This window comes from Candida dubliniensis, chromosome 5 (assembly GCF_000026945.1).
Source record: "Candida dubliniensis CD36 chromosome 5, complete sequence".
NCBI classification, from domain to species: Eukaryota; Fungi; Ascomycota; class Pichiomycetes; order Serinales; family Debaryomycetaceae; genus Candida; species Candida dubliniensis.
Window position 1 is genome coordinate 285594 of NC_012864.1, and position 22646 is coordinate 308239.

The 22646-nt window shown below is 33.5% G+C and overlaps 8 protein-coding genes across 8 annotated transcripts, besides 1 other annotated feature; 1 reads left to right on the plus strand and 7 right to left on the minus strand. All coding sequences in view use genetic code 12, as the record gives it.

The window, feature by feature from the left end:
- Positions 1 to 391: part of a mobile genetic element that runs on past the window's edge.
- Positions 392 to 762: 371 nt separating this feature from the next.
- On the minus strand, positions 763 to 2844 carry CD36_51140 (GTPase, putative; the record flags this gene model as incomplete). Its single annotated transcript, XM_002420373.1, has 1 exon — positions 763 to 2844. The coding sequence occupies one exon, from the start codon at positions 2842 to 2844 to the stop codon at positions 763 to 765; it is 2082 nt and encodes a 693-aa protein (XP_002420418.1).
- Positions 2845 to 3192: 348 nt separating this feature from the next.
- On the minus strand, positions 3193 to 3663 carry CD36_51150 (phosphatase, putative; the record flags this gene model as incomplete). Its single annotated transcript, XM_002420374.1, has 1 exon — positions 3193 to 3663. The coding sequence occupies one exon, from the start codon at positions 3661 to 3663 to the stop codon at positions 3193 to 3195; it is 471 nt and encodes a 156-aa protein (XP_002420419.1).
- Positions 3664 to 3755: 92 nt separating this feature from the next.
- Positions 3756 to 4871, minus strand: CD36_51160 (conserved hypothetical protein; the record flags this gene model as incomplete). Its single annotated transcript, XM_002420375.1, has 1 exon — positions 3756 to 4871. One exon carries the CDS (start codon positions 4869 to 4871, stop codon positions 3756 to 3758), a length of 1116 nt encoding a protein of 371 aa, XP_002420420.1.
- Positions 4872 to 5010: 139 nt separating this feature from the next.
- CD36_51170 (tRNA pseudouridine synthase, putative) lies at positions 5011 to 6171 on the minus strand (the record flags this gene model as incomplete). The annotated part of the gene is made up of 1 exon (XM_002420376.1): positions 5011 to 6171. One exon carries the CDS (start codon positions 6169 to 6171, stop codon positions 5011 to 5013), a length of 1161 nt encoding a protein of 386 aa, XP_002420421.1.
- Positions 6172 to 6307: 136 nt separating this feature from the next.
- CD36_51180 (Ras modification protein, putative) lies at positions 6308 to 7084 on the minus strand (the record flags this gene model as incomplete). Its single annotated transcript, XM_002420377.1, has 2 exons — positions 6308 to 6361; positions 6458 to 7084. The coding sequence occupies 2 exons, from the start codon at positions 7082 to 7084 to the stop codon at positions 6308 to 6310; spliced, it is 681 nt and encodes a 226-aa protein (XP_002420422.1).
- A 1011-nt stretch (positions 7085 to 8095) lies between these two features.
- On the plus strand, positions 8096 to 10327 carry CD36_51190 (conserved hypothetical protein; the record flags this gene model as incomplete). Its single annotated transcript, XM_002420378.1, has 1 exon — positions 8096 to 10327. One exon carries the CDS (start codon positions 8096 to 8098, stop codon positions 10325 to 10327), a length of 2232 nt encoding a protein of 743 aa, XP_002420423.1.
- A 166-nt stretch (positions 10328 to 10493) lies between these two features.
- On the minus strand, positions 10494 to 11288 carry CYC3 (cytochrome c heme lyase, putative; the record flags this gene model as incomplete). The annotated part of the gene is made up of 1 exon (XM_002420379.1): positions 10494 to 11288. The coding sequence occupies one exon, from the start codon at positions 11286 to 11288 to the stop codon at positions 10494 to 10496; it is 795 nt and encodes a 264-aa protein (XP_002420424.1).
- Positions 11289 to 18950: 7662 nt separating this feature from the next.
- On the minus strand, positions 18951 to 19907 carry CD36_51210 (cysteine protease, putative; the record flags this gene model as incomplete). The annotated part of the gene is made up of 1 exon (XM_002420380.1): positions 18951 to 19907. The coding sequence occupies one exon, from the start codon at positions 19905 to 19907 to the stop codon at positions 18951 to 18953; it is 957 nt and encodes a 318-aa protein (XP_002420425.1).
- Positions 19908 to 22646: the final 2739 nt, after the last annotated feature.

The following is a 22646-nucleotide window of genomic DNA, read 5'->3' on the forward strand; positions in this document are numbered from 1 at the left end:
AACCATATCCACGTCATTACTACTTGATTGATTATCATCAGGAATATTTGATCTTATTCTTGGGACCCATAATTTTGAAATTGATTTTAATACTGTTAACAACGCTATTTTAATTCTAATCTTATTTGAAATCGAAAGCGATACCTGCGTAGGTGAAAGGTGTCTATAGTATTAAGCTTGCTTACATAGAAAATATATACAACAAAATCATGAGGATTCTACTCTTTATATAGTAGAAAATCCTTTTTCCACTGGACGAGCTACTAAGTCCAAGTGTTACCATAAAAGGAAATAGATTAGTGTATTATTTTCTTTAGTACGTTCTCTACCAATATGTAACATTCCGCTGATCCTTAATAATTAGCCATGTTACACACCCTAATTTCGAACAGAAAGTACGTAAGAATACTGTTAGTGGGGTTAATTTTGCAACCTTAAATCTGTATTATCATTACGAGCTTGTTCAGTGAGTTTAATTGGTTTACACAGTTTTTCTACTTAAATAAATAATAACTATATTGTTAATCGATTGGACAAATCCAATGAAAAGCAGTTGTCAAGAGTACTACACCATGACAATTAAAATGAAAAGGCAACACACTTTTGTGTCTAAACCTCAAGGTTACATACTTATAAACCTTATGCATAAACACACTTATATTTATAAATTGGTTCATTAACTAAGTAGAATTATTAAGAAGATAAATATATATACCACCGACTTTCTGAAATAAAAAGAATTACTCTACTCTATAATACCCTCTAAACACTAGAAACAATTTCACTAGCGTTTCTCAACACTTCGACCATTCTAACGCATTCCTTTCTCTTTTGAACAGTAAGTTCGTTTTCTTTAACCAAATCATCCAAGTCTGGACTGCTGTACAACTTCTCCAATAAAGTCTTTTGGATCTCATCCTTGGATTTGTTGATCAATTTCAACATAATGGCTTTAGGAACAACATCACTAACAGTACGCTTAACAATATTATAGTATGAAGAGATCAATAATTTGATAACTTCGGTTTCCATAGTTTCTCTTTCACTCATAGTACCTGTGGCCCTCAATACTGGAGGTGGAGCCTCCATTTGTTGCAATCTCTTTTTGTTTTTGCTAGAGAAGAATCCACCGAAAAATCCATTAGAAGTTCCGTCTTCTGGTTTAGGAGATGTGGCTTGTGCTGGTTGTTGACTTGGTGGCAATGGTTTACCAGTCTTAGGATCAACTGCAACTTGAGGTTTTGGATGAAATTTCTCTTCCACAATAGACATTGCTTGTGTTCCTTTTAACAAGTCTGGATGAGCAGTGTTAACGTATGTTTCTTCAGCTTGAATTATATCATTAACAAATTCAGTGGTTGGAACCAACAAGTCTCTCAAGTATAAAATAAAATTCTGAGACAATTGCTCTTTCAAACCCGGGTATCTGGAATATTGTGGTTGGCTGATGATTTGTGACAAAATTCTGACCAACTCATCGAAAATCAAATTGATACATCTAACTGAAGGCTCTTCCAATCTTTTAATTTGTTGTCTTACCAAAACCTCAAATGCTTGGGTACCTACAAACAACGATGGAGCTGACCCCGAGGTGTTATGCATAATAGTTCTAATATCAGCATCTTTAATTTGATCGAATGGATCGATGGCATTAATCCCATTCTTGAAAATTTCATGGAAAACAAAAGAAATACGGGCACCACCACTCAATTCTTGAGAACTTAATTCATTAGATTCACCATCTAAAATCCCAGTGTAATCTTTCGTGAAATTAGTAATCATACTCAATGCAATTGATGCTGGCGACTCGGCCATTTCAGGACCAAGCATGGCTAATTCCTGCTGGTATTTTTTCAATGAATGCTCAATTCTCATCTTGATATCAGGTAAAGTACTCTTGATGTGGTGCAACAAAATACCATTCAATTTCTTGGCCAAGTAAGGCGTACCACAGAATTGGGCTTTGGCTCTGTATGATGGATGGTTTTCGAAAAAGTTTCTTTCATCCTTTAATGCATCTCTGATGGTTTTCTTAGCTTCAATATCCTTTTGACCTCTGTTTATCACTGGAACATAACCAAATCTCAATGGGATGACTCGCCCAGCCAAGATGTCAATAACATCGGTACCTTGATCCATTAAATCCACTTTGGTTAAAACACCAATAGTTCTTGCACCTTCAGGGTCAACTTCTCTTGCTAATTTCAACCCATCCGAATTGGCCAAATCTGTATTGGCAGCATTGACAGACAAGATAATTGCGTTGGGCTTGGAAATAAATTTCATAATCATATCTTTGATTTGTCTTTCAATATCCTTAGGTTGGTCACCAACTGGAACTTTTGTCAACCCTGGCAAATCAACCAAAGTTAACGTTAAAACGTGAGGAGAATAAATTCTCAAATTGATTGGCACTGGTGAAATACCCAAATTCTTACCTGTTTTGGCATCAGTTTCTCTAACAATTTCGTTTCTGATATCTTCAAAATTGAAAAACTTTTTTCCTGGCAAATGTAAGAATTCACCCCATTCATCAGCATTGTTTTCTGATTGACCACCCGTACTTTCTGAAGAATTAACATCAATCAAATCACTAGCTTTCTTCGAATCCTTGCTTGGTCTTCTGTTGATTAATTGTAAAACCAAGGGCCTTCTGGTAACAATACCTGTTCCTCTAGGTAAGAAATCTCTACCAACAACATTTTCTAATACTGACGATTTACCACTAGATTGGGATCCGACAACAGTGATTTGAGGCAAGTCTACTGGTGAGGATGATCCACCACCTAAAGGAGCCAATGCATCTTGTAATTTGTTAATGGTAGCAATTAACGTCTCATCCATTTTTGGTTCAACTTTCTAATGTTTTGATTAATTGCTGTGTAAATAAATATATCAAAGAATTTTCTTTCCTTTTTTCTACAAAAAAAAAAAAAAAACAAAATCAATTGGTTGTCAATAAAGTACTCGTTTGTTATCGATTTTTGTAAATATTGATTTCAGTGGCACTGTCTACGCATTCAAAAAATTTGATCAGTTTGCGCACGACCATCGGTTATGATCAAGTGTCATGAAATTTTACAAAAACCCAGCCTCCATTCAATCAGATTAATGCCAGAAATGTAACCTTGTAAGCTATTTCTTTGTTCATTAATTCTTTGGACTAAATCATCGGTAAATTTTCGTATATATTCAAATTACATAAACATTGAAATGCAAATTATCAAACCCTTGTAAAGCCTGTTCGGTATCTTCCCATGGAACACCAAATATACCCGCATTGATCTTGGGCATGTTAATAACAACTTTGCCATCAGATCTCTCCACTTCTTGGTTGTCAGATACCTTTCTTGCCAAGTCAGCAATAGATTGTTTGGTGAAATTGACAATTTGTTCTGGTGTTTGGTTGAAATCACTCGTGAAAAGACATGCAATAAGTATACTTGGTTGGTCTGACTCAATGATAAAAGATGTACCCAATAGATTAGTATTCTTATGACAATATTGACTATACTTATTGTTTGCTTTAGGAAATCTCTTTCGGAACACAGCAGCTATACCCCCTCCCCACGATCCATGGGTATTACATGCATGTGCGAGAATCACTTTTTTACCAGCTGGAATTGTGTGTGTAAATAAATCACCTTTAATGTATTGAATCATTGATGTTGTTAATAAATGCAATTATGTATATTCGTATGTATTGATTACAAAGAAAGAGATGAAAAAATCGATAAGCAATCGAGGGTTGTGCACTATTTTTTCTTCTCCAACTTTATAGATACAGATTCACCCGGAGAATGGTGTTTTATGTCGTTGAAAAAGAATCCTTGTTCACTACCACCACCAAAAATGTTTTCATATATATGCTGGTTTTCATCTGTGTTGTCATTGTAATTCGTCTCTTCGTAGGAGTTGGTAAAAGTAAATGCGTTTATAAATTGAGCAATTTCGTCGTCGTTATGATTTGGCAAGTACCGATCTTCTGGTGTCACCATGAAAAACTGTATCTCACTTCCTTTCACAAGCTTTGCTTCTGGTGATAAAGCAATAATGTCAGCCTTGGCTCCCCATCCACCACCACCTGCAGTAACCTTAAATCTTTCAACTCTTGTACTATTAGGTTTCTTGATTTTGACATACACCTCTGTTTCTTTTGATCCAATACTCATCAATTTTTTGTTCTCCTCGAGATATTTGGCTGCAGGGTTGTTGTCAATAGATTTTACCAAGTTTCCCACACAATTGGTAATTTTGAAGCCAGCACCAGGATATAAATCAGTCCAATTGTCTTTGATCACAGCACTAGAATGTCTTGGTATCAATCCTCGGGGAAACAGGATCTGCAAATCACATAAATGTTGTCCCAGATTCAGACCATTACCAAAGTAAAATAAAGTTATAATCGAGCCAGTAGAAAACACCGTGTTTGCTAAATTTAATTTCAATTCCATTTCTTGTCTTAAATTGATTTTCAACTGGGAAGGTATGTTTTTCCAATGTTTCTGTGCACTAACGACATTCAAGCCATCACTTTCTCGTGGAGGTTTATTAATATCGTCTTTTTCTTCTAAAAGAACCGAGTCCCCAATGCTAATGGGTTCATCTAACCAAAGTTCCGAAACTCCGTTTCTGTGTGAATAAGGCACAACTGTATCGACTCCTGCTACAACCAATTGTAAATCCCGTTTCTGGTATAATTTGATCGAGTCCTCGATGACCTGAGGTAGATTTGTTGGGGTAGATAGAACCAACAATGACTTTGGAACAAACTGTTCAGGGATTTTGAGTTGGAAATCAACTGGGTTGATGGTGGTTTTTGTCAAATAAGAAAGAGAGCGTATTTGTCTTGGAAATAGTCTGATCATCATTGTATATGTACATAAATATACAAATCTATAAAGTAAGGTTGTAAATTTTTTTTTTGGGAGGGGGAAGGGTGGATGAATTTTTTTCTTTGGCGAATCAATTGCTAGCTTTTTTTTTTTTTTCATGTTGGCTTGGCTATCCTTATTTTTCAACTTCATCAATAGACCTTTTTTGAGGAATAGTTTCTGAAGTTGAATCTTTATTTTCCTTTTTGACCAGAGATTCTAGAGTCTTGGACATTTCTTCAAACTCTTTGTTCAAGTCTTGTATTTCAGAACCACCTTTTTCAAAAACCTTTTTTAACACTGGACCCCATATTCTTTCATCTTTTTCAAAATCTTCAAGTCTGAAAACATTTTTACCCAACTCCCATTCAGATTGTTTTGTTCTGATCAATTCCACCATATATGCACTGGACTCCATAGCTCTACCGATATCGCTAATCAAACTTCTAATATAAGTACCAGATGACACATCACTGATGAAATGAATCATAGGCAATTTCTCGGGTAAAGATTCGTCATCCGGTAACAATTTTGGTTTTCCAGTTTCCTTAGGTAGACCTTCTTTTTCAGCTTTTTCCAAATATTGTTTGGAAAAGAATAAAGGCGAGTCATTTAAAGTTGGATTATCTTTCAATCCGTGTTCTTTGGGAACACCATTTTCGTCTAACTCACTTTCCAACTTTGTAAATTCGTGATCAGTTTTCAATGAATCTTCTTTGATAACGGTAATACTATTGACAGTCACATCCCTTACTTTGATATTTGTGGGCAATGGCAATCCTTGTCGAGCATACTCATAAAGTGGTTTTCCATTGACTTTTAATGCTGAGAAAATGGGTGGGGTTTGTTTAATATCACCAATAAATTTTTCCACAGTACTGTCTATTAATTCCAGGGTAATGTGGTCAATTTTGTTTTTGCTAACAATTTCCCCTTCTGAATCCCCCGTGGTGGTAGATATCCCCAACAACGCTTTTGTCTCATACGTTTTTTGACATTCAGCTAGGTAGTATTGTAGTTTTTTCGTGCCCAAGCCAACACCAACGACTAAAATCCCACTTGCCAATGGATCTAATGTCCCTCCATGACCAATCTTCACTTTAGTCGAGGCAATTTTTTTCTCAATTTTGTGTGGTTTCCATTTTCTATCACGACTAAGATCCGATCTTATTTTGTCTTTCATCTCTTGTAAGTCTTTAGCAAATACTTCTGATTTGGTGAACTTGCTCTGAATTGTTTCAATAAATTTGGCAGACGTAATGCCTGACGGTTTATACACTGCAAATACCCCATTCATTGTTATAGATTTAAGCCTAAGCATACAAGATGGCTGAAGCAATGCAAATAGTAAATGTGTGTGTGTTTTATTTTTTCTTGAGACGTCTTCAGATATCTAGTTTTTTTTGAGTTGAGTTTGTGGTAATGCGAAGAAATCACCACCACATTGTCGCCCAGTATAGATTTTTCATGTATTCTTTAACATTTACCTGGGTTTCGATATTTGAACATCAAGCTATTGCAACGTTAGTAAAAGGAATTTTCCTCATAATGCAAGAAACCTTTTGTACTTATTTTATACATACAGATAAATATCCAGTGACTCTTGGCGATATAATCTTAAAGTCTACACCCTTCTTTTCATTAATTTGGTTAATAGAATTGATTTGGTTTTCTAGATCGATTAGTTTTCTTTTCGTAAATGAATAAATCCCAAGTAAATTTAATAAACCCACAAACAACCCTCCAGATAGTAGATCCAATAAGTTTTCAAGTAATATTCTCTTGCTCATTGGATTAAATGCAACCACAAGTGATTCATTGACTAGGTTGACTATATTTTCAAATTCATTCTTCAGTATAATGCCTTCCAAACTGGGAATTGACGAGCTTTCATTAAAATTATTACCCTCAAAAGATCCACTGGTAGATTGTGTCAGAGTGATTGCACCTGGCTCTGTGCCGGGGTAGTAACTTGAAAATTGTGGGATTAAATCAGGAAATTGAACTGTATGATATACACGAGGAATCCGAATGATTCTAGTTTCATTAAAGGAGCTGGAGGAAAGGACTGTGTGTGTATTTGGGAAATGATTAATCACTAATGAAGTGTCATCTGAACCTGGAACCAAATATTCGTGATAGTTGAAAAAAACCAACTCTTGAATAGATTGATCTGGAATGACAGAAGAATCTGTCTTGGTCTCATTCATGTATTTGTATATTGAACTATAGGAATTTGTAGTTAACACACTGTTGGTTTGGCTACTGTTATCAGTATGTCTGAAGTATGGAAACCCTAGTTTTTTTCGCACTTAAAGAACAGTGTAAACAATTCTACCAGAATGCACGACCATATTTTGAATATGGGCCTGACTTTAAATGACATAATTTGTTTCTCTACTGTTTGAGATCATTGTTGATAGAAGAATTAGAGTCCTAGTGGACGTATTTATAAGTCAGAGAGTTCAGGTGAGGTTGGGTGGATCTGCAATTTAATTTTTCTTCTACAACTCTCTGTTGAATTCCAGCAACGCATCTTCTTGATTTCTGCAAAAAAAAAAAAAAAAATGAAATAAATAGAGTAAAATTTTTCTTCTCTTCCCACTCTTTCTTTTTCTTTTCCTTCATTCTACAACCTCATTACAATATAACTTCACTTGTTATATAGGTATGTTTTCAAATCTAAAATCTTAATTTGTGAGTTTGTCACCATTTCCCATTGCTCTGCTTTATGTTGCTCCATTTTTTTGGTAGTTTATATTCAATGATGATACTGAGTCGTTAGGACTCCACAGCATTAAACCCAGCTCAATTGATATTTTTGTTTATGATAAGAATTGTTAAATTATATATATCTGAATTATAATTGCCACCAAATGGAGTGAATTCAGGGAAATGGGTATTTTGATATGAATTTATTACTAACATCTTCATCAGAAAGAGTTTCTAAATAGACAAAGAATATATACAACTGTTTTTATTAAAATGTTCAAATTGAGTATTAGTTTTGTAGAATAATGTGGTCGTTGCATATATACTATGTATCTTCTAACCCTGTAATGGTCCATATGGCATACCGCCATGTTGATCCTATTAAAACCATTCTGCCCTTCGCTTTCTGCATTTTTTTTCCTTTGTCCACCACTCAAATTAGTGAAAAAAAAAATTCTGACAATTTTTTTTTGGCACCAATCTCTAATTAACCACCAAAAGCCATCAAGATGATCCCTTTGAGACAGATTGTGGGCAGGACTGTTAAGAGTAGTGCTCTTCAAATAAGAAATGCTACTAAAGCTGGTACTATGGCTTTACGCTATCAATCCACCACCACCACCACCAACACTGCAACACCAACACCAGACCATGCCAGTCTGAAAACATCGTCAGAATCTGTTCAAACAGAGAAATCAACGGTCTCCAAACCAACGCAAAAGGGAAACCAAGATAAGAAACCCCTTCCAAGGAGAACACCAGTGAACCCTAAATTAAGAGATATCAGTGGGCAAATCAAAGAAACCATCCTTCAATCCTCTACTGATTTGAATGAAGCCTATAGTATTTTGGAAGAAGGGATTACATTTTTACGAGAAATTCAAAAATCAGAGAATATTACTGATAGACAAATTTTTAGGGAGTTTTATCCTTTAGCCACCGAATTGTTTGTGTTGGCACAAAAGCCTGAAACAACAATTGACCATTCATTAAATGAAATACTTGATATGTTTGTTAAGAATAAAATTGCTCATTCAATACACTTTACTCTGTTAGCAGCCAACACTCTTAAACAAAACATTGAAGCATATGAAGAAGTGTTGCAATACTGGCTCAAGAGCTTTGAATATACCAAATCCCATGATTTCTTGTATGTTGATAACTTTAATGGAGTCAAAACCAAAATTGAATATCAACCTTACGATTTGACAAATTTGGCAATTTATGCCTATGTTCAATCGTGTATTGCTCAAAAGGTTGCATATTCACCAGTGGATGCCGCAAGGTTTTCCCCTACTGGTAAAGTACCACCATTTTATCACATTAAGAAAACTTTAGAAGTGTTGGATATCTACGATCCCAACAAATTTCGTGAATATTGCAATTTGTTACAAACAGATTCTCAAGAGAGATTTAATCCTAATGGGGCCGGTTCAATCAAGAAAATTGAAAACACCCCAGATAAAAAGCAACTCGATAAGTTTTATCAAAATGTGGTTGATATTTGTAATAAGCGTAATATTAAAATTGATGAAAAAGTCATTGTTGCATTAATGCAAAGATACTTCCAATTTGATGAATACAACGAAGTTTTTAGTTTATTCGAAACAATTATGAATTCAGGAGTAAAGCCCTCAATTAATGCTTGGAATATAGTCATTAAAGCAATGACGAATCCTTCAAGAATTGCTAGTTTTGGAGGCAAGGCCAAGCAACAGGAACTTTTGCAAAATTTCGAGAGAACTTTACAAACCATAGTATCTTCAGGAGTTCAATTCAATGGTGAAACTATTGGTGCAATTGTTAGTGGGTATGCCAACTTTGGACGATTTGAGAAAGCTCAAGAGTACATTGATAAATACGCCCAAGGTGTCAAGGACAATGGAGATATCATTAGTTTATGTAATGATGGAATTTTGAGAGGGTTGGTTTACAATGGTAAGATCGAAGAGGCCGAGTCGAAATTGAAACAATTTATGGAAGCTTACCCTCAATATAAACCTCATACCCATGTCATGAATGACTTTCTTAATTATTATGCCAAGAAGAAAAACTATAAGGCCATTAATGGTATCACCAATTTTATGAAAAAGCACAACATTGCTGAAAATGTATCGATCAAAACCACTATGATCAATGCTTATTTTGAAAGTTTACATGCCATTGGTAAAACTCCAGATCTCTCCAGCTTTTTAGCTAAAATGGAGTCATCTGAAAATGCTGGTAAACGTGGATTCAACGAACAAATGCATTCTACTTTATTAAAAGGTTTGATTCAAGGAGCCAACATTGAAGCCGCCAGACAGCTTTTTGACATATTAAAGTCCAGATATCCTCGTTCGGCATGGTTGAATACCAATATGATGATTGGTGAACTCACTTTGGGAAATGTTAAACTTGGTGAAGATATTTTCAATCATTATATTAAAGAAATTAGAAATGAACCAATTATTTGGAATACATTTATTCATAATTTATTATCTCGTGATGAAAAATTAGCTGACTTTTATTTTGAAAAAATGAAGCAAGACTCTCAAGTTCAACCTAATTATTACACCTATTATTTCATGTTGCAGCATTATAGAAGAAAGGCAAAGAAGGATCGATTGCAACAATTGGTTAATGAATTGGCTGAGGTTGATTGGACTTCTTATGGAACTTCATTACCCGATTTTATTAAAAAGTTGACCAATTATTTGGATGTACCTGCTTTGTTGTTATCCAAACTTGACAAACAATAAGCAAACTGTAGATAAATAACAATTTATACTTTATATAACAATTTCTATATACATGTACATAAATAAATTAAAACAAGAGATATTCCTGAAAAAAAAAAAAAAATTAAAATGAAAATAAAACTAAAAATACAAAACATAAATACCCGCCAAATAAAGAACTGGTTTCTTAATCTCTGACTTCGCCCATAGCTTTCTTCCAAAGAGGATAAGCCCAATGAGTAAATCTATCACGGGCATTAGTAAAATTATCTAAAGCAGGACGAGTATCCAACATGAATGCAGGCATCCCTGTTTCTTCATCATCAGGAGCCCCATAATAATCAATGACATAACGAACCTCTTTCCAACCTTGATTACGCCCACAACTTCTCAAAACTGTCCAATCGTGTCTATCAAATGGAGGTATAGTATTGAACGTTTCCGGGAACAATTGGCCTAGCCATAAATACATTCTAGCCTTTGGTGATAAATCATGGGGTCTGCCGGTGAATTTCTTCAATCGTGGTTCCACTTTAGTTTGTTGTGTATAATGATCTTCCCAAGTTAAAATTTGTTGCCATGCCCCTTCATTTAAGAAATTATGAACTTCAACCATACTTTCTACTGCATCCTCGGGAATACCATCACCTTTCCCCTTCTGTAACATGGCATTCAACATTTGTTGTGGTGATGGATACTCCCATAATCCTTGATCTTCTGATTCACCACGAGGAATAGTTGATATGGTTCTTTCGGTTGATAATTTGATGCGCTGGCCAGGTGCTCTCTCAGATGATATTGCCATAGGCATATTGTTCATAGGATTTAAAACTTCGTCATTATCGTTGTTGAGTTTGACAGGGCATGTTGGCGAAGAAGTTGAAAGTTTGGAGTGATCTATAGGACATGCCGAAGCAGTGGTAAAAGAGTTAGAAGCTTTGACCGTGTTCTGGCTTGACTTATCTGCCCAAAACCAACCCATCCTGATTCGTAATGTTTGATTAGTTTGTTTGTGGAAAAGTGATTATAAAGTGATGAGATTTGATTCGATAAAAAAAAGAAAAAGAAAACCTTACCTTAAAAAAAAAAAAAAAAAAAGAAATACAAATGTGACCTTTATTACGTAAGCACAGTAAAAGTCTTCACATAACGACATACGTTTTTTTTCAACCAACTCACACTACCTAGGAATGAGACATAAGAGGAAGTTTGCTAGTTTATTATTAACCATTTTTTGCAGCTGGATTTTCTAGTAGCATTATGGGATCTATAGGTTTTGAAAAAGTTTCTGTAATTTAAGCAAATACAACTTCATTTTTTTCTTCTTTTCTGGAACCCCGTGGCAAACCAAAGAAACAATTAAGGGAAATAGGGAACTAAGATTACCTATTGTGGAGAATGTGACATTGAAATACTCATAACCAATCACCATGGCTTAATAAAAAGAAAGAAGAATGCAATATTTGGTTTAGTTCCTACTAAAATCAAGTCTATTGATCATAGAATAGTGGTACGTGTGGATATTATCGTACCACCGTCAAAGAATACTCTTTCTTGTTCACCCCTAAGCAGACTTTTATTATATTCTTCTGATGTAGCCAATATTATTTGTGGTAGCACTCGTAGAAGCAAACACAAAGACTGTCCTAATCAAGCATTCGATTGTCGTTAAAGTATTGAAATGTCAATTCCTGTGAGGGGGTGGGGTGGGGTGGTGGTGGGGGGAGGGCTTATACCAAAAAACGACGACATAAACAATTTAGTTTTTTAGTGAATCTTTCTTCTGTTGTTTTATTCTGCAAGAATGCATTGTATGATTCTTTTCTTGGCCTAGTACAACTTAGGAATATTTCAATAGATACAACTCTATGTGGTTAAAAGTTGGTGTAATTACAATGTCGCAAAAAAATAGAGTTTTGTGTTACTGGAAGTTGCTTTTTTGTATTTTAGATACAAGTAGCACTTGTTTATCCAGTAACTTATAATATATTATTATTTATTCTTGAGGGGATGGAGGAAGATGGGAGGGGATTGTTTTCCATCCAAATAAAATAAATTTAATTGTCGTCAGATTTAATGTCCCTTTGCAAGGAAATCATCCCTCTCTAAAACAGAAACTACAACCACAAGTAGTTGATCTTCCAAGAATTAACTTATTTAATTGAGAAGGATGAGGAGAAACAGGATGAAGCTGAGAATAAGCGGTTACAAGTAAAAAAAAATCCCACTTCTTGTACTGACTAAAGAAACATTTCGGGGGACAAATAAACATAGCTTCACATCGGAATAGTAATAGGAAACAATTCCATTTTGATAATGAGTCACAAACTTATCTCTAGATAGTATGGGTTTCTATTGTGATAACACAATTAACACATACACGTACTCCTCTCTCCACATATTTGCACATATAAACTTGCTCTCTTGTAATCGGCTTCCTTTAGTTCAAGTGTGAATTTGGCTTTTTCTTATTGTGTATATTATATTCTACAACAATAAGATGTGCAAGGATAGAGTAATAATCTATACAAAAAAAAAAAAAAAAATAACAAGGTTATTTCGAAGTGATGATAATAATATTAAATTCGAGACAGAACTGTAGATTAGCTATCTCCCAGAACAGAATTAGTACCAGAACTGTGTATAAACAGGAAAAGACAATAAAATATTATACAAGGTTAGTTTAGTTAATCCCAACCAATTAGTTTATCATATTGTTTTTATTTTGGATAATTTGCCTTTTATACATTGGTGTCTGTTATCTTTCAAATCGAAACTATACTTTGCAGTCATATTACTATTACTACTACCACCTTTAATGCCTGCGACATTTCTTTGAAAAATAGCTTGTAATGTGTGCGAGTGTGGACAATAAAGTCTCAGAACCTTTCGAAACCAGGAACAAAACAAAACAATAGGAAGTCTGACGTCAACAGGGGAACAAAAGAAAAAGTTGATTATATGCAGAAACAGTATGTGTGTGTTAATAACATTCTCCAGATGATAGAAGAACAACTCCATCACTAATTATTACTACCAAAAACAGTCATTTTTTGCCTTTTTTGGACTACAGAGAATTGCAAGCCAGATCAACAAGGAAGAGGTATGAGGTATGACGAGTACGGTATGAATGCTTCAATTGTATAAATATTCTATATTCACAATAAGACAAAAGTCTGCAAGGTTGTTTAGCGATACATACATCTAGAGCGACAATTATGGTGATGCAGATGTCGTCTTTGGTTTATTATTCTAGTTGATTCTATTTTGTTTACTTCTCGTGTTATTTTTATTTTTCACGACTTTATAGTTATCTTCTTGGTGGTTTGGATGTTATTGTTGTAGTCGTGGCGTGAATTAAGATATAATAAATCAAATGCTCCATAAGATAGGCTCCTTAATTACAGTGTTATGTTGCCTTGTTTGTCTGAATTAAATAATTGTAAAGAAAATACCATGAACACTATGGATTATTTTCTTCTATTCGTAGAATTTTATCACATGATTCGTACTCGGAGAAAAGGGAACCTGTAGTACTGCCTTTTTCTTTTCAATTCAGGTAATAAGAACTAAAGTCTATTAAGTTTGGCAGAAGAATTTGGATGAGAAAGAACGGTATGTCTAATAAAACCAAACTCTTTTTGGTGAAAAAAAAAAAAAAAGCAAGTTTAGTATCAATGATTGTCCATACATGTTTCTCGACAATAAAGTATCTTATGCATCTCGTCAAGTTTTTTGTCTACTACTCAAAAGATGTATGTATGTGTGTATTCAGTAAAGCGGTAATATAAAAGGAAATTAATTTAAATGCAACAATGATACGACTATCTCCACTTGATAATAAATCTAGAATTTGCTGGTCAAATTGTACTGTCGAGAATTGACGGGACCAATTTTTTTTATTCAATCTACCGAGTTCTTTTATATCCAAGTTGGGTGTTTGTTCTTTGCATGTGGGGCAATCCTTTTGCAAATAAAACACCTCGGGTTGTTAATTGTCGTACATACATTGTCATTGCTGTTGCGATCTCTTTCTTTCGTTATGATTATCCAGTTATGTTACGTAATCGGCTCAGATTTATTATTTCCATGATTTTCGTTGATTGTTTAGTCTAAACTTTAATTATTGTATTCATTTTCATTTCTGTTCAACTTAGTTTTATTCTCAATTTATATTTAACTTAATGGTTTATGTGCGGCTTTGGTTCAATTATCCAAATTTAGACCACTCACAAATTGGCTGATGATGATATCGATAGATGGGATAAGCCGCTAATAACCATATATAACCAATAAAAACACAATATACTATGGTTGATGTATGATGTGGCGCAAATTGATGATGTAATATCTTGATCGCTTATTGAAGTTTTCTTGTTTTCTTAGTATTCTTTCATTATTGACTTTATGTTTTTCTGGTCGTCAGATCTGAATCGAAATCATTGATAAGTATACCACCAAGAAAAAGAGAAAAGTAGAAATAATCTTGGTGATCCTTTCCCTTTCTTAGATACTGGTTATCTACCTAAAATAAAAGTCTTGGTGTATTGTCATTACAACGATATTCGTTTAAAGTCAAAAAAAAAAGTAAAGACAATAGAATTAGCCACTCCATTCATTCAACGCATCTCCTGGTCGGCAACCATCACATAGTACGTTATCTGGTCTTACATTTTATTGTAAATTTATTACTTGCTTATTCTCTGAAGTAGTTCAAGGTATCTCAATGGTATTATCAATAATGGTAGTGCTGGCGGATGATTCTAAGCTATTTTCCTTTTTTTTTTTTTTTGATGCCGTTTGACTGCAACGTGGGGAATGGGTCATTTTCAACACTCAAAGAAAAAGAAGAAAACCTCTTTTGTGTTATGGATTTCACAAAAACAAATAAGATTAAAGAGAAAGGTAGGATGATATTATTTACAAGATTGTTAACATTTGAGTAATATTAAGAGTCTGGAGGAAGTGAGGGGCTCGACAAGTGTCAAATAATAATCAACGAGAAATCCGAGGTGGAAAGAAATCAAATTGAATGGGTTTTAATCCAAGTAGTTTGATCACTAAATTCCTGTTCTAATTCATAGTCTTTTAATACCAAAGATTATCTTATGTTACCTTTTTTTTTTTTAGTTCTGCCTACTACTACCCCCTTTCATTTTCATTTTCATTTTATTAACTTTTAAATGTCTTTAATGATTTACACTGATTACATAATTAATAATAGAATGAAATTGAAATTCAAGCACAAGAGCCAAAAAAAAAAAAAAAAAAGAAAGAGGAAAAAAATTTTCCCGAGTTTTTCCAAAAGCCAGGAATCTTATGATTTCTTCTATAGGTGAGGATATAGGTTTGAGGTTAATGTAGAGGTTCCAAACCAGGTAGTGAATTGGTCTTGGTTTTCCATTGTGGTTCGGTCAAAGAAACATATTAACGATAGGTTTGTAGAAAGATGGGCTCTGAATTTTGTTGTCTAACCGTAATGTCAAAAATAAAACTAAAAGTATATCAAACTGTTTATTGAAAATGTGACAATCAATAATACAATGGTATGTGTACACTGTCAACAAACTTGTATTGCTGGTAGTACCAGAGTCAACACTGTGGCAATGAATTATATTTGCTCGTCTATTTATCTATCTGTCGATCGATAAATCTATATTGGCAATTAATGCTAGGAGTGTAAAACTGTACCATTTATAGTGTGCATTGTGGTAAAGTGGTATGTCAATTTCCCACCTTATCCAGAAAAGACAGTCTTTTTTCATTTCATTTGTAGTTGATAATAAATTGTTTGTGTCGTTTTTTCTTAATATAGATAAGATAATTAGGAAACAATATTTAATACCTATATAGATATGTATGGCGTAAATAAAAAGATTTAGACTTGTATTTTTGACTAACCACAATTATTCTTAAAGTCTCTGATTGTAGATTCTTCCCCCATTCCACTTTAAATAGTTTATAATTGTTTTTCATATCGGGTTTCTTCAGTTTAGTTGGTCGTGTACATACAAATACTCTGTGTTTCTCTTTTCTACATAATACTTCAAGGCTTAAATCAAACTAATCCAACTTAATATCTAGTTGAACTTATTGTTTTATTAATTTTGATATGCAATTGTTATCTTCAACAAACTCCTTACAATGGATGCCACATTAATGTAGACAAATGTGAGGAGAATCGCATTTGTATAATAAGGAGTTTTTGTTAAGTCTGGAGAAGATTCACTCTTATGGTACACGAATAAGTGTCTGATGCTACTATGATATGAAATAGTGACTGCAAACTAAATGGCAAGATTAGAAGCTTAAAATCAGAAGGGGGGGGTAAACACCAGAGTTCAAGAAACCCTAAGGGATAAGACTGTACTATTCTCAGATATTACAATTCATCAATGGGGGCGGGGGGGGGGGGGGGGGGGTGCAACATATTTCAAACTAAATGTGTGGTTTCTCTAATCCTGATTGACTAATCCCCTCATCCCGGGGTGTTGGATTTTCCTTTTGCTGGTTACAGTAATAAGCGTTTATTATATTCCGACAATAATAACCACTCACACCTTGAATCCCATTCAATGAAATGAAGATTATTATTATTTTTCTCTTTTAGTAATACACGTTTATTGCGATATGATTGAAAATTAAGGTGTCTTTTTTTTTTTTTGCAATTAAACTTTGACGAAATTAAAAGCAAATCAGGAAATCACAATTTGAAAAATTTTGTCAATTTCAGGTATCATTTAATGTAAGGATGAAGATTTCTCTTCTTGAATCCCAAGATTAATTGGTTGCTTCTATGTATCTTGTTACAAATCACGGAACACAGTTAAGCGAAAATAATCATAGACGTTTAAAGAGATAAGACATACTACCTCTTTTCACAGTTGTCTTGTCTACTAAACTACATGGAAGATGATGGAGAAGCAAATGAGTTCTAAAAAAAAAAAAAATGAACATGAACAAAACGGCGGAATAGTGTAAGACGTGTTCAGTAAATGGAAAGTATATTTAAACTATCAATTTAAACACAAAAACTACAACTATGGTTATCCTGATTTTTCACTTTTGTTCTTTGGTAAGTTAAAAGTGAAAAAGTATAATTTTTTTTTTCATGGTTAGTATTTTGATGATGATGTTGCCGTTGATGATCTACAAGAAAAAGAAGAGCAATCCACAAGTCGACAGTTTATTACCCATGAGATGGCCCACGATGGTTTGAAGTTTATATATCGGAAATACAATTGACAGCATTTCCGATATGTCGATGAAGTGAGTTTTTGTACAGCCAATGTTTGGGGTTTTGTGTTTTTTTTTTTTTTTTCTATCAGTTTTACTAGTCGGAGGTGTAATCACATTTTATTGGATACTTGTTTTATTCCAAAAAATTTTAGAATCTCCGAGTGTGGATAAGTCTCCATACTTTTTTGCTAATTTCAATAATAATTGCAGGCCTTGAATATCCTTTTATCTCTCCTTGATAATTAATATTTCCCACCAAACAAAGAATGTGGAACTTATGATCGACGATGCAAGTAATATACTTGAATGTTGGAAAATCTCTAGTTAATCAAAACAATCGATAAGTACTTATTAAACTGGTAGGGCAGGCTTTATATGTTGTAGTTGATTTATTTTCTTTATCCATTTATTTCTTTCAACTCTTGAAGATCCCATCTCCACTCCTCTTTATCCCACAGTTGTATTTGCCCCTACCCCTATTTTTCTCCTTCAACTCCTTCGATTATTACAAATTGACTTAGTTGAAAAATTTTTTTTAGATAAACTATTAAACAATTAAACCAACACACAAAAATAGTATATGGAATATTGCTCACTATTTCTTAATTTAGATAACTCAACTATTATCTCGGGGAGCAAATTCACTGTCTGTGTATCACTTTGAAAAATTAAAAAATTGAAAAACTCTTTTTTTTTTTTGCTGGATGAGTACACGACTTTTTTGTGGTTATGTCGTGGTGGTTATGTGATGATTAGTGTGGTAGAGGACACGCCACATATTGTAGACATGAGGCGAGAAAAAAAAAAAAGAAGAGTATATGCTAATGGACCAATTAAATTGCTTCATCGAGATAACATCGAAAAAAAAAAAAGGGTGAAAAGTACACGTATACCAAGAGACTTTTTTTTTTTCTCTCTCTCTCTTTTTCATAACTTCTCTTTGATTATCTTCTTTAACATCAATTGATCCATAAACATTGGTATAGATACAGTTTTATAATTAAGGTTGTAAGAATTACACAGTCACAAACACGGCAACAACATTCTTTTCCATTCCTGTTTTAAGGTTGTTGTATTATAATTATAATCGGAGAATAATTTAACCGAAAACAGAAAAATAAAAAACTATTGTTTTACACCATCTTGCATTAGATATCTCGTATAATTACACAACTATACATGATTTTTTGGTTTTGTGTTCCGATGGAGAAGAAAGCTTAAAAAAAAAGGGGGTAAAAATATTTTTTTTTTCTTTTCGCTTGAAGAAAAAAATATCAGGAAAATGTCGCAAGCGACATTTTTGTCAACCAATAACAAAAGAACAAGAGTTTTGATGGTGGTAGTAGATTTTTTCCTTTCAGCCACCACCACCAGCAGCAAAATTGTTTGTTATACCTATACACATCTATAGATCCCTTAAGGAATTGTAATGCTCACCTAATCCGAAAGAATGTTTATAATATCCTAATTTCAATTCTGGCAATTGACCATGTTCATTAATGGTTAAAGTCGATGCCCCAGCCATGTAAATACTTATTGGACAATTGAACACTTTACTTAAAGCCAATATTTCCATATCAGACCCCCACGTTGCTGTAGTCGTCAATTCATTGATATAATCGTCGAGATCTCTCAATTCACCAGTATTTTCATCAATTAAAAATGGGATAAAATCATCTTGGTTTGATTTAATATAATCACCCGCCAATTTCCTCAATTGGTCAATCAGAGGAATATTTTCAGGACCATTATGTTGTGAATGGTCAACCTCATGATGGCGTACCTTTAATTGATCTTGAATTGAAGCAAATAAACAATGACCATCAGGTTTTATTTCAAATGATTGTAAATTGTTTAAGGATAATAGTTTTTCCATTGATTCAATTTCAATTTGTCGATAATCAATGGTGTTGGATGCTTCTACAGCAGCCTCTTGTTTGATTTTATCAATCTCTGCCTGTCGTCTATTCAATCTTTCTCGTTGTCGATTTCTTTTCTTTCGTGGTTTTGAGCTGTCGCTATCACCGCCACCACCTATACTCCCACTATTGCTGTTCTCTATAGTCGATGATTCCTTGTCGAGGGATAATTGTGCAAGCAATTGTTCAGGCGTTATTTCTTCTCCATCTTCTTCGTTTTGATCTCCATGAGGATTATCAAATTCTTTTAATTCTTGTCTATGTTTCTGATCCAAATTATCTTGTAATTCTTGACATTTGTTAAGAACACTTTTTCGAGTTTTCTTGGTGGCTTGCTTTTTCAATCCAGTTATCGTCGCTATTAAATCCTTGGATTCCTTTTTATGACGCTGGATTAATTCTTCTCTTGTCGTCACTAATGGTTGTTGTTCCGGTTCTGACATTGAAATGACTTGTAGTATCGGTTTTTGTGAGATTATTGAATTGAAGAATTTTTCAAAGAGTGGAAAAAGGAGGCAAAGGAGTAATAGCCAAACTTGAAAAAAAAAATTTTCGAGGTGATGAGATGAGATGAGATGAGATGAGGATTGTTGGATGTTTGTGATTTGTGGTTAAAAGGCAACCTTATGATGGTATCCAAGTGTATACAAAAAAGGATTTAATGAGGATTTCTTTTAATGGTTACTCTTTGAGCTAGGTTTTTGTCAGTAAAAAATTTTTTTTTTCTTTTGGATAATTGATTGGTGTTTGATGAGAATCCACAAAAAAAAAAAAAAAATGTGTGTGCACATGAATGATAAAGAGAAAAAGTCAAATCAATGCAGACATTGATATATTATTAACTCGTCAAGTTAGTTACTAATTAGTTGATATACAACTAGTGTTGTATAGTTCACTATTTTTTCCAATATCGTCTACAATTAATCTATAAATTGCTTCAACTACTAACAAATTTCACGATTTTAGTAGTAGAGTAAAAGTTGATAGGATAATTATTGAAAATTTCATATTAGCATACCGTTATATATCTGTAGCACTTTGTGAGGTGGCAAGCATAAGAGAATTCCACAACGGTTTTTTGTATTATAATATTTTACTAAAATTGAATTCAGGTTTGAGTAAACTTGGCTCCGACTATTCCTGTTTCATACGAATTTTATATAATTTTTCAAAAATAGTTCCCTGGTTTGTGTGCTAACGGATTTTGTCTCTTTTGATCTCGATGATATTTCACAAGCAGACTAATGCTTAGTTGAAAAGTAAAGAGATAATTTGACATTTATTTACTTAATTACTGTTGTTGTTGGAACAAAAAAAATTTTGTTAGGGCTATGTGATATTCGCAAGAAAAAAACCGTTTATATGCACACTTCTGTCAGTTCATGTCAATGATGTCATACACAGGCTACACTAATCTGTGATTTGTATGCTAGACGAATAGTTATTGGTATGATCTACAGATGGCTTAAAGTTGGCATCGAAGGACTAGCATTACGTTCTATTGAAACCGATGTAGGTGTTTTACTTAGATCAGAAAGAAAAAATATCCCTACTATTGTTGTTCCGAGGCTAAAATAATTTGTGTGAAAAGCCAGGAATACTGTCCATTTTGTTACCTGCCAATAACAACTGTTATTAATTACCTTTAGTTTACATCTGAGCTATTAATAGTATACTAATGTATCATTAGGAGATAAAAAATTGCTTTTTCATTTTACTGCATTATTTAGTTTCTCTGTGTGAGTTGATGTTTTGTAAGAATACTTTTAGTTTGACATTTTCATTTGCCCCCAAACAACTAAAAGCCACTTTATAAGGCATTTACTAAATAATATGATATCTTATTGGTCAATTCAAAGAAAAACAATAGTGTTATGAGGCACAAACAATTACAATCACAAATATGATAGTGAACTAAAAAAAAAAAGGTGTCATAAGAATTACTAAATGGATGGTGAATAAAATGCATGGAACGCACAAATCCATCAACCACCACCACCACCATCACCTTCTTCTCCTTCTAAACTTATAACATTGATGTAACGCAGACCGTTAAAATTGGTATAAATAAATACATTTTTAGGGTTCTCTTGATCTGTATTTGCTATTTACAATCTCTCCAACAACGTAATCAAAGCATTCAACTTTGAGGATGGGACACATTGAAAAAAATAGATCTACTATATTGTTGGTGAGTTGGGCAAAAAACATATTTAATAATAGAATCTGCTTCGATTCAAACCACATTTTTGTATAGATCAGAATAAGAAAGGTTTTTGAACAGTTGTAGATGAGTATAGTTTGCACAGCTAACCTTGTCATCGGGACGTTGGAATTCTGTGTTTGTGAACGAATAGTAAATAGACAGACAAACTAGACAAAAATTACTGTCAGTTTATTGTTTACAGGCAATTACACTACAATATCACATTAAAACTAGTATACTGGTATTATCTTGTTCTAATTTGAATAATAGGCTCTTGTTCAATGTATAACGAGATCAATAAAGACAATAGGAATAACTACTAAAAAAGTATCAGTTCAATTATCTATTGTTGAAAAAAATAACTACTAAAAAAGTATCAGTTCAATTATCTATTGTTGAAAAATTCTGCTTGCCTTATTTTTCTTTCAGATTTTTCGGTTCGGTTGGAATGGTCCTTTTGGCACTAAACAATAGACAGACCAGCTGATTTTTATTAAAGATTATTTCAATTATCATTGAATCGTATGAACACATATATGGAACGATTATTTGCAACAGTTAAAACATAAATGAATATCAGTCAACTAATAGTAGTCTTTCTGTTGTAATTTGTCACTTTACATGTATGTAAAGCATGCATCAAAATAGTTTTTTTTTTTTTTCTTCTGCGTTGATTCTTGCCGTGCATTAAGAGAAACCCAACACCTGATATTATAGATACATTCAAGAGCTAATAAATAATATTCTGATATAATTATGGTTGGTGAATTTTGGTCTACGATTTTGTTTGGTAATAAGTCCTCCCCCCCCACATTTCTTTCTGTCTCTGTTTATTGTTTGATTATTCATTATTCGGGAGCTAAGGAGCCAAAATCTTAGTCAAAGTCGGATAATAATTCGCACCGAACATCACACGTTACACCACCACCACCATCTCATACAAAGAAAGAAAGAAAAAAAAATAATTATGATCTGA